Source organism: Sesamum indicum, linkage group LG8 (assembly GCF_026168435.1).
Source record: "Sesamum indicum cultivar Baizhima isolate 11 linkage group LG8, ASM2616843v1, whole genome shotgun sequence".
In the NCBI taxonomy this organism is placed as follows: Eukaryota; Viridiplantae; Streptophyta; class Magnoliopsida; order Lamiales; family Pedaliaceae; genus Sesamum; species Sesamum indicum.
This window is the reverse complement of record NC_142664.1, coordinates 5,801,736-5,813,750: the sequence shown is the minus strand read 5'-3', so window position 1 is coordinate 5,813,750 and position 12,015 is coordinate 5,801,736. Positions and strand designations below refer to the sequence as shown.

Sequence of the window (12,015 nt, the reverse complement as noted above, 5' to 3'; positions counted from 1 at the left end):
TAGTGATAATTATATAATTTAAAAATCATGGATAAATAAATAACATATCTATTTGTATTTATGAAAGATATTTTAATTTTAAAAAATAGTTCGTTAGGTATTTACATTATAGCGGCCGAAAATGTCGAAATTTAGATATCAGTTCATTAATGCGATTCACGTGGTGGATAGACTACCCTCAACTAAAAAGGTTTGACATGAATCCCGAAGCATCAACAAGTGACATGCGATTCACCTGTATCATGATGTACATATATTTTGCCCTCCAATAAGCAAGCAGCTACAGTAAAAAGGGCTGCCAAACATTTTTCTTTTTTGGAAGGAAAAACTTGTATTGAGACTTCAAATCAGAGTCGTTCAAGCCAAAGCAATAAGCTTCCGCTGGTGGAAGACAACAAGAGCTATCTAACATGCATTTGTCGCCTGATGAAAAAAATCTTAACAACCTCCTATCATATTGTAAATGAATAAATTATAGTTTAAGGACCAATGGCATCATCTCGGTCCTCTTATGGAGAGATTCCCGAGGGGGCAGATCACTCTTGGTCTTCATAAATCCATCAGACTTAGCTCTGCCCTCTAGAAAGGTCAGTGGCAGTGACCTTTCATTACTGACATAGAGTACTTGAAGATTACTCACACGCTTCCACCGATTTATGGGGATAATGATCGAATTGTTTGGAGATTTGCAGGTGGAATCCATACGACCCAGGCTCTATACCGATTATTTGATCCACTAGGCCAGAAACTAGGTTGGGTTTCACTACTTTCAAGCGCTTTGAAGATATCTCGCCACATATTTATCTTATGACTTCCTATATTGGAGAAACTACCTACGACGGACAAATCATGGTTATCTCACTTAGGTCGATGTGTATTATGTGATGAGGATGAGGTGGAGACACACACACACCTATTCTTTCGATGTCGATACAGTCGTCGATGTCTTCACGCTAGTAGACAAGTTGTACACTTTGTGTGGCCTACTAGAGATTGGACGATGGATGTTGAGTGGGCTGCAAGGAGGTGGAGTGGTAAACATATCGTCAATGTGGCCTATCGCGCATTACTGGGTGCGTGTATCTACCATATATGGAAATAGAGAAATCTTAGACGATTCAAGCATACTGAACGGAACCCGAATATTGTAGCTAACTTAATTGTGGAGGATATTAGAGAGCGTATACTTAGCATTACCTTAGCTAGCTAGCTCTGTTAGTACACATGTACTTTATAAATTGTGGCGTATCCCTTGGCCTGCCGATGGAAACACTACCTGATTCATGATTGTTGTACTATATCTTTTCCTATTTAGGAAAATTACATTTATCGAAATAAAAATTATAGCTTTATAAAAAAATATTAGCAATTTACTCCCTATATATTTTAAGATGCAGCAATTTAACACCCTCTTCCGTGTTTTTTAAAATAAATCAATTTACCTCCCAAAACAGGAGGGTAAATTATTTTATTTTAATTAAAATAGGAGGTAAATTATTATTTTTTTCATAGGGGGTAGTTTACACATTTGTAATATCATAGTAGAGTAAATTGCACTAAACCCCAAGTTGGAAAAACCATGTTTTGGATGTTATGTGTTAGGTCATTTTTTAATTTAATCTCATTTGTTATGATTTTTTCACATTGCATCTCAAAAATTGAAAAATTTCTCAATATTAGTTCCCACATACATTTTTTGTCCAATAATTAACCGAAAATATATGAAAAATACTAATGGTTCGGTTAATTATTTGACAAAAAATAAACACGATGACTAAAATTGAAAAAGTTCCTAATAAATGAGACTAAAAATATAATTTTCCCCTCAATAATTTCTGGACTAATCTATTTCTATCCCTAGCTATTAAAGTTGGAAAGGAAGCAGTAACGTCATGAACTAGAGGACCCATGCTAGAGAAGTCTAAATCGCTAGAGTTCAGCTAACTTATCAAACTAAGACAGTCGCCTTCTACCATATATAATGTGTGGCTAGTTGTGGTTTGCTGCCAGATCAACTGCTCCCCGACCCACTACAACCTGAGCTAGTTCCGCATCGACTGGTCTCGTGAACTTGTGATAACCCCATCCGTTTGAGTCCATAGCCAAAGCCCCAATTCCCACGTCTCTACCACTCTAGAACACCGCTCCATCAAAGTAGAATACCAGCCGGAGGAAGAGACCGATGTGAGCTTGGAGGAGGTTGCCAAACTGATATTACTGTTAAATATATGCTGCATCCAGTGTTTTGTATACTGGATGTATGGACAAATAACATATTTTCTTGGTAGCATATATTTATACTTCTTTCTTTATTTTTTTTTATAACTACACGAAAAAGGTCAATTGGTGTCCTCCGACAATCGGAGAAATATATATATATATATATATATATATATATTAGCGATAAAATTTTACGTCATAATATTAAAATTGTCATTAATTATTTGTATCAAGTGAGGAGAATTTTTATTTTGTTATATATTACAATGATTTTCATAGTTTCAATTAGTAATAAAAATATTATGCATAAAGTTGTCATCGGATAGTAAAAAATATTTATTCGATTTCATTTAATTTAACAATAACAATAAAGAAATAAAATTGTGACATTTGTATAACATGACGAGGTTTTATTCCTCATGACAAATTTGGTCATGATATTTTCTCTATTCAAATGGAAACAATTCTCACGTTATTTTTGTGTTAGAAATTGGTGAGGGGATTGGGGCACGATTATAAATCAATGTGAGTCGTGACAAAAGGTGTTTTAACTTATAATAATTTAGAATTTGTAACGCTTTTTGGAACACAACTATTTCAAATGCTTTCTGAATGATCTTTGTAACTCTTTTACAGTGACAAAAAGACTAAATTTATGATTTCATTAGTTGTACGACGTCAGTGAAGATTATCCATTCTTTAATGGTTATAAAAATCGTTTCAAAATGATCGTTACAAATTTCACATTTTTTTGTTGTTAATTAACAAGTAAAAATCTCGCTAATAATTTATATTATTTATAGTTTATAATTAACTATAATTTATTTTATTTCAGAATTAAATATCTTGAATTTTAAATGAAATAAAACAGTAAAAAAAAAAAAGAAAAACATTATTTTTCGACTACCGCTGAAAAATCCATCCCAAAATGGTATGTTATTACTTACACATCCCTTCCCAACTCCGTCTGCAAATCCATCGGAAATTAATCATTAAATTTCCCGTCACTAGACGGATTTCCCGGTGGCTTATGTGAAGCCATCAAAATTTTCGTTGTAAAAATTATGATCGACATTTTGAGACGGCCTTCCTTCCATCAAAAATCCCCTGCAAATTCCATCAAAAATTAAAAAGACGAAGACTTTCGTAGGAAATGCTGTCGCAAATTTCGCCGTTAAAATGATTTTTTTAGTGATAATTATTGATGAGGGGATTTTTATCTTTGGACAAATATACCCTCCACATTAAATTAGGAAGCCTCTATGGAAAATCCCAGAATCCCACATAATGCTCAAAGGGAGAGATTTGCGGCTATCATATCAGTGATTAGCTACGATTTTGGGCATAACTAGAGCTCCAAGACCCGGATATTGGCTCTTACCAAAATTATCTTTTGGAAACATATAAGGGTAGCAAATGAAGATTTTGGAGGTAAGTTCTCATTTGATTAAGAGACAAATACTCTTTCCTATCACCGGATATCTCTGTTCTAGGAACTGACTTGATCGTCGGAGAGCCATCGCCGGGACTGCACCCGGCCGGCTTAACCGTTTCCTTTTGTTCTCAGGGATCGCGCTTTGGGAGCTGAGGTCGAATCGCAGATCAATAGTTCGATCATCGGGTAAACTCGACCACGTTTCCCTAAGCATTATCATTTGGCGCCGTCTGTGGGAACGACATATTCTGAGAACATGGAAGGAGAATCAGGGAGGAACATCCTAGGCTTGGATACCACGGTAGGAACCGCTGAACCCGTGGTTCAACTCACAAAAACTGAATTACAGCAATTAATGGAGGAAGCGGGGAGAAAAGCCATAGTCGCGTATGAGCGGAGGATTACTGCTCCGGCTGAAGGAGAAGGGGCTAGAAGAAGACTGTTTGGAGAAAAGGAACAAGATAGAACGTCAGGTGCCCTTAGAAGAGACAGAAGCAAACGCCAGCCATCAGAAGTTGGATCTAGTAGTAGAGACAGGAGCCACGCCCGGGGACCGGTAATCTCACGCGCAGAGGTTGACAACGTATCGAAACAGATAGAGAAACTAGGAAAGCAGATTGACGAACTGAAGAAAAGGGGGGAAATAGTATCCCAGCACCGGAATTCGCCATTCTGTAACCACATCCTGACAGAAACTGTGGCTCCGAACTTCAGAATGCCGGACTTGCCGAAATATGATGGAATGAAAGACCCCACGGAGCATCTCGCAGCATTCGATATGGTGATGAACCTCTATGGGCAGTCAGGTCCGATAAACGCTAAATTATTTGTCACGACCCTGACAGGAAAAGCCCCAGAGTGGTTCACAAACCTGCCACCGGGAAGTGTGGAATCCCTCGAACAACTCATACAAAAATTTTCTTTCCATTTCGCCAGTAAAAGGAAGCAGAAACGGTCGGCGACACACTTGTTCACTATAAGACAGCGAAATGACGAACCTTTAAAGAACTTCATGGGACGTTTCAACAACGAGACGCTGGAGGTACCAGACTTGCGGATAGATATGATGATCAGCATACTGATCCACGGGTTGAAGAAGGGAGCATTCGCTTCTGCGTTAGCTCGCGACCCCCCATCTGACGTAGAACAGCTTATGAATCTGGCGCAGAAGTATATAGATGAGGAAGAAATGAATGCCATGAAGGACGGCGAATGGAGGGGTGAGTACGGGAGAGATCGCGGGTATGACGTTAAAAATGATAAGCGATCGAGGCACGATCGAAACAAAGAACCACACTACTCACAGAAGTATAATAAATACACCCCACTCAACACAACGAGAGCTAGGGCTTTGCTTATGGTAGAAAGGAAGGATGTACTCAGATGGCCAAAACCCACGAGAGCTACCCCGGCAAAGAAAAATTCGAGCAAATACTGTAGATTCCATCGTGAAAGGGGGCACGACACGGAGGAATGTTACCAGCTCAAAGACGAGATCGAACGGCTGGTCCGCCAAGGGTATTTCAAAGATTTGGTATCCAAGGATCAAAGCAGAGGTCGACAAAGCAGATCCCGAAGCCCGGTAAGACATGGAGGAGGAGCCGTAGCAGGACAAACTGCCCGGGAAAACGCGCCTGTGAAAGGCATTATACATATGATAGCAGGAGGATCTGAAATAGAACACTCGAGCAGAGCAAGGAAGAAGGCAGAACGGAGAACGAGCGCTCTGATGAGCCAGCAGGTAATGAATATATCCCCAGAGTTAGAAATTAGCTTTGGGGCTAGTGATATAAAAGGAAAGACAGGTGATGGCAATGACCCCATGGTGATTAAAATGGACATAGCCAACTTCACTGTCCATAAAGTTTTGGTTGACAACGGAAGCTCAGCTGATATAATTTTGAAGGAAGTCTTAATCAAGATGGGGTTGGCGGATGCTAGGTTGGAGGCTATGAACTCACCATTAGTAGGCTTCGGAGGCAGTGAAGTGGACTCATTGGGGACAATCGAACTGCCTGTTTCCCTTGGAGATGAACCCAGGAGAAGGACTCTCAAGGTAAAATTTCTGGTGGTCAACACCCCCTTTGCTTACAATGTCATTGTGGGAAGACCCGGCTTGAATATTTTCAGGGCCATTGTGTCCACTTACCACTTGAAAATGAAATTTCCTACGCATGCCGGAGTTGGGGAGGTCGCATGCGATCAAGGGGAAGCCAGAAGGTGCTACAACCTCTCGCTAAGGAAGGATGCGACGGATAGAAAGAGGAAGCTGGTTGAAACTTTCATTAAGAACGAAGAGAGGATAGAATCGATGGACGAACATAGAGAGATCGAATTGGTGCAAGGGGACCCATCCAAAACGACGAAGATTGGGGCTAGCATGGAAAGAAACCTCGAGCTAATGATGGTCGCCTTCTTACGTCGCAATGCGGACATGTTTGCCTGGAGTGCCTCCGATTTTAAAGGTATTAACCCCGAAATTATTGTCCATCGATTGAACTTGGACCCAAAAGCACAGCCCGTACAACAGAGAAAAAGAGCATTCGGAGCAGAAAAAAATGCAATCATCAAAGAGGAAGTGGGTAAGCTGTTGAAAGCTGGATACGTTTCGGAGGTCCGCTATACAGACTGGTTGTCGAACGTAGTAGTGGTGCCGAAGGCTGCGGGAAAATGGAGGATGTGCACCGATTTTACAGACCTGAACAAAGCGTGCCCCAAAGACCCTTTCCCTTTACCCAGGATCGACCAGTTGGTGGATGCGACCGCCGGGTACAAATTGTTTTCGATGATGGATGCCTACCAAGGTTACCACCAAATCCGTATGGCTAAGGAGGACCGCACAAAAACATCGTTCGTAACTGAACAAGGTATATTCTGTTATAACGTAATGCCGTTCGGTCTAAAAAATGCAGGTGCAACATATCAAAGGCTCGTGAACAGAATGTTCAGAGAACAGATCGGTAAAACAATGGAGGTCTACGTAGACGACATGCTAGTCAAAAGCCGGCACTCGGAGCAACACTTGCAGGACCTCGAGGCAAGCTTTGCCGTCATGCGATCATACGGAATGAAGCTCAATCCAACAAAATGCACGTTCGGAGTCGGAGGAGGCAAGTTCTTGGGATATATGGTGAGCAGCCGAGGGATAGAAGCCAACCCGGAGAAAATCAAAGCAATCCTCGAGCTGAAGTCGCCGGCTTCGATAAAAGACGTGCAGAAATTGACGGGTAAGATCGCATCCCTTAACCGCTTTATTTCAAAGTCAGCAGATAGGAATTTACCTTTCTTTAAAGTATTAAGAAAACCAAAGGATTTCCAATGGTCAAAAGAGTGCGAAGACGCTTTTAACCAGCTCAAGAGTTACTTGAGGACGCCACCATTATTAGCAAACCCCCGACCTGGAGACATTTTGTATCTGTACCTAGCAGTGTCGGAACATGCTGTGAGCTCGGTATTGGTGAGAGAAGAGAATAAAGTCCAGAACCCAGTATACTATGTCAGCAAAATGCTGCAAGGAGCGGAAATGAGGTACAGTTTGGTCGAAAAATTCGTCCTTGCACTAGTAACTTCGGCTCGTAGGTTACGACCGTATTTTCAGTCACATAAGATCGTTGTATTAACAAATCAACCGCTCAAGAGTATCTTGTCGCGACCGGAGGTCTCAGGGAGATTAGTGAAATGGGCCGTAGAACTGGGGGAACACGATATAGAATACCATGCCAGAAACTCGGAGAGAGCTCAGGTACTTGCTGACTTTGTAATGGAACTGACAAGCACGCCTACTCAGGATGTCGAGCCATGGATGTTACATGTAGACGGGTCCTCGAATACTAGCAACGGGGGAGCCGGGATCCTGATACAAGGACCAGGAGAGGTTGAGATCGAGGTCGCAGCCAGACTTTCGTTTCATGCCACCAACAACGAAGCCGAGTATGAAGCCTTAATCTTAGGATTGGAACTGGCTCACGCAGCAGGAGCAAGGATTTTAGAAGTATACACAGACTCGCAGTTAGTAGCAATGCAGATTGAGGGGAATTACGAAGCGAAGGAGCAAACAATGTCGATGTACTTGAAGAAATCAAAATCTCTGATTGAGCGTTTTGATAAATGCACGGTCCAACAGATACCAAGAGGAGAAAACGACAGAGCTGATTCACTTTCTAAAATTGGAGCCTCATTGTCGGGCATAAAAAACCGTAGTATAACGGTCATGGTGAAGGACAGACCAGCGATCGCGGAGGTCGATATATACACGATAGACCAACCTTGCACGTGGATGGACGAGCTAACACTCTATCTCAAGGAGGGGATTCTTCCCAAAAATCCCTCGCAGGCAAAAAATTTGAGGATAAAAGCCACCAGATTCACGATGATCGAGTCTGAACTATACAAGAGAACGGCAGATGGACCCCTATTAAAATGCTTGAATGACGAACAAGCGGAATACGTGCTGAAAGAAATACACGAAGGAAGTTGCGGCAATCATTCGGGTGCCAGGTCGTTAGCTCAGAAGGTCGCGCGTCAAGGGTATTTCTGGCCTACATTGATGAAGGATGCTAAGAGGTTAGTACAGAGATGCGAAAGCTGTCAGAGGTTCTCTGCCCGGATACATTCCCCGGCTACACCAATGGAACCTTTGAAGGTCGCTTGCCCGTTCGACCAGTGGGGGATCGACATAATGGGGCCTTTTCCCCCGGCGAGAGCACAAAAGAAATTTATCATACTCGCGGTCGAGTATTTTTCTAAGTGGGTAGAGGCCGAAGCGGTGGCAAGAATAACGGAAAAAGGGATGATCGATTTCATCTGGAAAAATATCATCTGCCGGTTCGGGATCCCCAGAGCTATCGTATCAGATAATGGAACACAATTCCAGGGGAAGAAAATTGCGAGCTGGTTGAAAGAGCTGAAAATCCAACAGAACTTCACATCGGTGGGCCATCCTCAATCGAATGGGCAGACGGAGGTGACCAATAGGACTATACTCCAACACTTGAAGACTCGCATTAATTCAAAAGGATCGTGGGAAGAAGAACTACCGGGTGTTTTATGGGCTTACAGGACGACCCCGAGGTCGTCTACAGGTGAGAGCCCCTTTTGTCTTGTTTACGGTTCTGAAGCTATTCTTCCTGCAGAAATCGGCGAGGAAACACATCGGATAGCAAGTTACGACCCAGAGGCGAACCACCAAGCTCGTGCGTTCGACCTAACAGTGATCGAAGAAAGACAGGATGCCGCCCTAGCTAAAATACTCCACCACAAAGGCCTGATGATGAGAAGGTACAACAAAAAACTTCGACCCAGGGAGCTCCAAGTGGGGGACCTAGTCTTGAAAAAAGCTGAAGTCTCTAAACACGTGGGGAAGCTGGACCCTGAATGGGAGGGCCCCTTTAAGGTGGTCGAAATTCGGAGAAAAGGTGCTTATCTACTACAAGATTCTCAAGGACGTCTTCTCAAGCGACCATGGAACATACGAAACTTGAGGAAATTCTATGCATAACTCAGCCTGAGAAAGGATGAAAGTAGTGCGATCGTAGATGCCTGGGAAAGGCCAAATAATGTATGAAGTTTATTTACTGTACCGCCATTAGCCTGGAAAAGGCTCATTAAACCAAGCTAAATAATATGGTCGCACTTTTATTATGTAGACCTGAGAAAGGCCTTACCAGAATGCGATATTAACTCAAACCTGAAAAAGGTTTTCTAAAACGATCATATTAGTAAAAGCGATCATATCAGCAAAAACACTTGGCAGTAATGAGAGCACTAAGATCTATTGTCTTAAGTGATATGAAGAGCAAATTGTTCAAAGGACAAATTGTTCGGGCAAATTGTTCAAAACATGAAGCTACATATTTTCAATGACATCTAACAAAGAGGCGAATTCATCTTCTTTGGGCGAAGCCGCAGGGTCCTCGGGAAATGGGCGCAAGTCACCATCGAGACTAGGATCGAGCTGGGCAAGATCGAAACCAGGTACAAAGCCTTTCAATGTTGAGACTTGAGCTTTGCATCTATCAAAACCTTGTACTAGGTAGTCTGCAGCCCTAATCTCTAGAGCAGTATCAAAAGATGGAGCCCGAATAAAATCGCGAGCACCGGAAAGTCGAGCCTCACGGATACGAGTAGAGAACTCATCGGAATTCAAAAACTCGGCTCGACCTTCAACCTTCCCAGCGACCTGCCCAGCTGAGAAGCCTGCCTCTCTCCCCAGCTCAGTAGCCTTGGATACTTCGACGGCCATCTTTTCCTCCAACTCCTTGTTATGAGCTTCCAACTCCTTGTTGCGGGCCTCCAGAACTGCACGTTGGGCTTCCAAATTTTCTGCTCGAGCGGTGGCTTCCTCGACCTTGAGGCGCATCTCACCACTGGAACGTTCAGCCATTAGTTGATTCCTTCGGAACCCGGCACATTTCAAAGAGAGTCCCCGAACAAGATTGGAAGCCTGGGCACGATCACGTTAGAGAAGAATATAACAGGGCAGCAGCAGAAGACAATACAAACTAACCATCGTTCAGAGGGTACTTACCTGAATCAACGAATGCGCGGCATGTTCCTCCAGTCGGGTGAAAGGGCTCTGGATCAAGGCTGCCTGATCTCGTGGTAAACACGAAGCGTTAAAAAGTTCCCATGATACTTGCCCAGAATGTGAACCAAGAACAGTGCTGTTGGGAGAGACATTCCAATTCGGGATGAATCTTTCTTCAACCGGGGGAGGCATAAGGTGATTCGGAGCACGGAGATCCTCGCGAGCTTTCCTCCAGCAGTCAGAAATATCGTTAAACATTTCCATGCCCCTGCGATCATCAAGGGCTGTAGACGCGGAGTGACCCAGAGCCAGGGATTGCGACCGGCTCCTCGTATTGGGACCCATCGGGCTCTTACCTCTCCTTCGTCTCCGGGGCAACAGGCCGCCCGAATCAGATTCTCCAGTGTGGGATCGATCAGGCGAAGCAGGAGCAGGCTGATTCAACGGACGAGCATGGGAGCGAGTATCCTCACTCCCAATGTCGATAGGAGGACTGCGGGTTTGGTTCCCCTGAGGGACTGCTGAACTGTCACCAAGATGAGGTGAGGTCGCTGATGAAGGCACAGGCGCGGTCCCCCCAGCTGATGGTCGCACCCGATTGGATCGGATCCGCTGGGCAAGGCGTGATTGACCTACCATGTCGTCTGAAAAGAAAAAACAATGGGATGAGAACACATTGGACTTCAGTATAACAGAGGAAAATAAAAATTGTATCGATCAATCACCTAAGGAGCCCTCGACTGGGATAGGTGCAGGAGAAAGTTGTGCGAGCTTGAGAACTTCTTCTACTAGAAGCGTCTTGGGGTCATATCGATAGGAAGAAAGGCTCCTAATTTGATCACCTTCTAACCCCCCACCCTCAACCACAGGTCTCGGTTTTTCTAAGACCCATTCACAACTGAAAGGCCATCCCCGACCCGGAGGAGGATGAACAAAGATGAATCGTTTCTTCCATGGACCTACGTTTGAAGTTAAAGGAGCCAGATACCGGCACTCCTTACGGGCGGACAGGTAATAAAAACCGTTATCCGCCGACCTTGCAGAAGTAGTGAACGAGTACAAGGACCAGAAGTTATCAAAACTGGGCTCATATCGGTAGATTCTCATTAGGATGACGAAAATAATGATGTGGCGGATTGAATTCGGTGAAAGTTGCATAGGACACAATTCAAGGCGCCTGAGAATTTGTGAAACATACGGAGCGAGGGGCAATCTCAAACCCGCGTCAAAATGATTCAGGGAAAACGAACAAAACCCCCGAGGTGGACGGTGCATGCGATCAGCAGAACTAGGAATCAAAATTTCGTAGCTAGGAGGGATAAAATACTTTTCTCTTATGGTACCGACCCGAAGCCTTACGGTACTAACTATATGTTCCCATGGCCTATCGCCGGAATCGGAATCGGGAACACTGTCGGAATCCGATTCTACTCGCCCACCATGACGCAATCTAGACCGAGACATAACTCTAGACGGACCTTCCTGGTGCATACTGACCGCACTACTATGTGTGAAAGTAGCAGTAGTGAAGCAAAGTTTGGGATGGCGAAGGGTCGTACCTGGGAATGGAGAATAGGGCGAGACTCGCACAGCGGAGGACTGAAAGCGTTGATTGGGGGAAGACGAAAGCAGTTTGAAATATTTTGAAAAAAAACGGATTATATGAGTTTTGGTATCAAGAAGGGATTAGACGTTTGCAGAAAGGACGCGCCCTTCAAATGCTATGGAAGACTGCCCACACGACACGTGGACCTCGATATCGATGTTATTAAATAGCCTGCAAAAGTACCTGTTGAGTTCTGCACACGACTCAGCCGTCGCGTCCAGAACTAGG

The 12,015-nt window shown here is 43.6% G+C and overlaps 2 protein-coding genes across 2 annotated transcripts; one reads left to right on the top strand and one right to left on the bottom strand.

Moving 5' to 3' along the window:
- The first annotated feature begins 3,911 nt into the window (after positions 1–3,911).
- LOC105177075 (uncharacterized) lies at positions 3,912–9,152 on the top strand. The gene has a single exon (XM_088883495.1). The coding sequence runs from the start codon at positions 3,912–3,914 to the stop codon at positions 9,150–9,152; it is 5,241 nt and encodes a 1,746-aa protein (XP_088739621.1).
- A 341-nt stretch (positions 9,153–9,493) lies between these two features.
- Positions 9,494–11,805, bottom strand: LOC148787143 (uncharacterized). The gene is made up of 3 exons (XM_088884172.1): positions 10,907–11,805; positions 10,182–10,825; positions 9,494–10,097 (listed from the first exon to the last, which is right to left on the bottom strand). Exons 1-3 carry the CDS (start codon positions 11,670–11,672, stop codon positions 9,501–9,503), a joined length of 2,007 nt encoding a protein of 668 aa, XP_088740298.1. The 5' UTR covers positions 11,673–11,805; the 3' UTR covers positions 9,494–9,500.
- Positions 11,806–12,015: the final 210 nt, after the last annotated feature.

Coding starts and splice junctions, on each gene's coding strand:
- LOC105177075 (XM_088883495.1), top strand. CDS start 3,912: ATGGAAGGAGAATCAGGGAGGAACATCCTAGGCTTGGATACCACGGTA.
- LOC148787143 (XM_088884172.1), bottom strand. CDS start 11,672: ATGCACCAGGAAGGTCCGTCTAGAGTTATGTCTCGGTCTAGATTGCGT. Junction 10,826..10,906: donor CCCAGTCGAGGGCTCCTTAG/GTGATTGATCGA, acceptor TTTTCTTTTCAG/ACGACATGGTAGGTCAATCA. Junction 10,098..10,181: donor CCGCGCATTCGTTGATTCAG/GTAAGTACCCTC, acceptor GATCGTGCCCAG/GCTTCCAATCTTGTTCGGGG.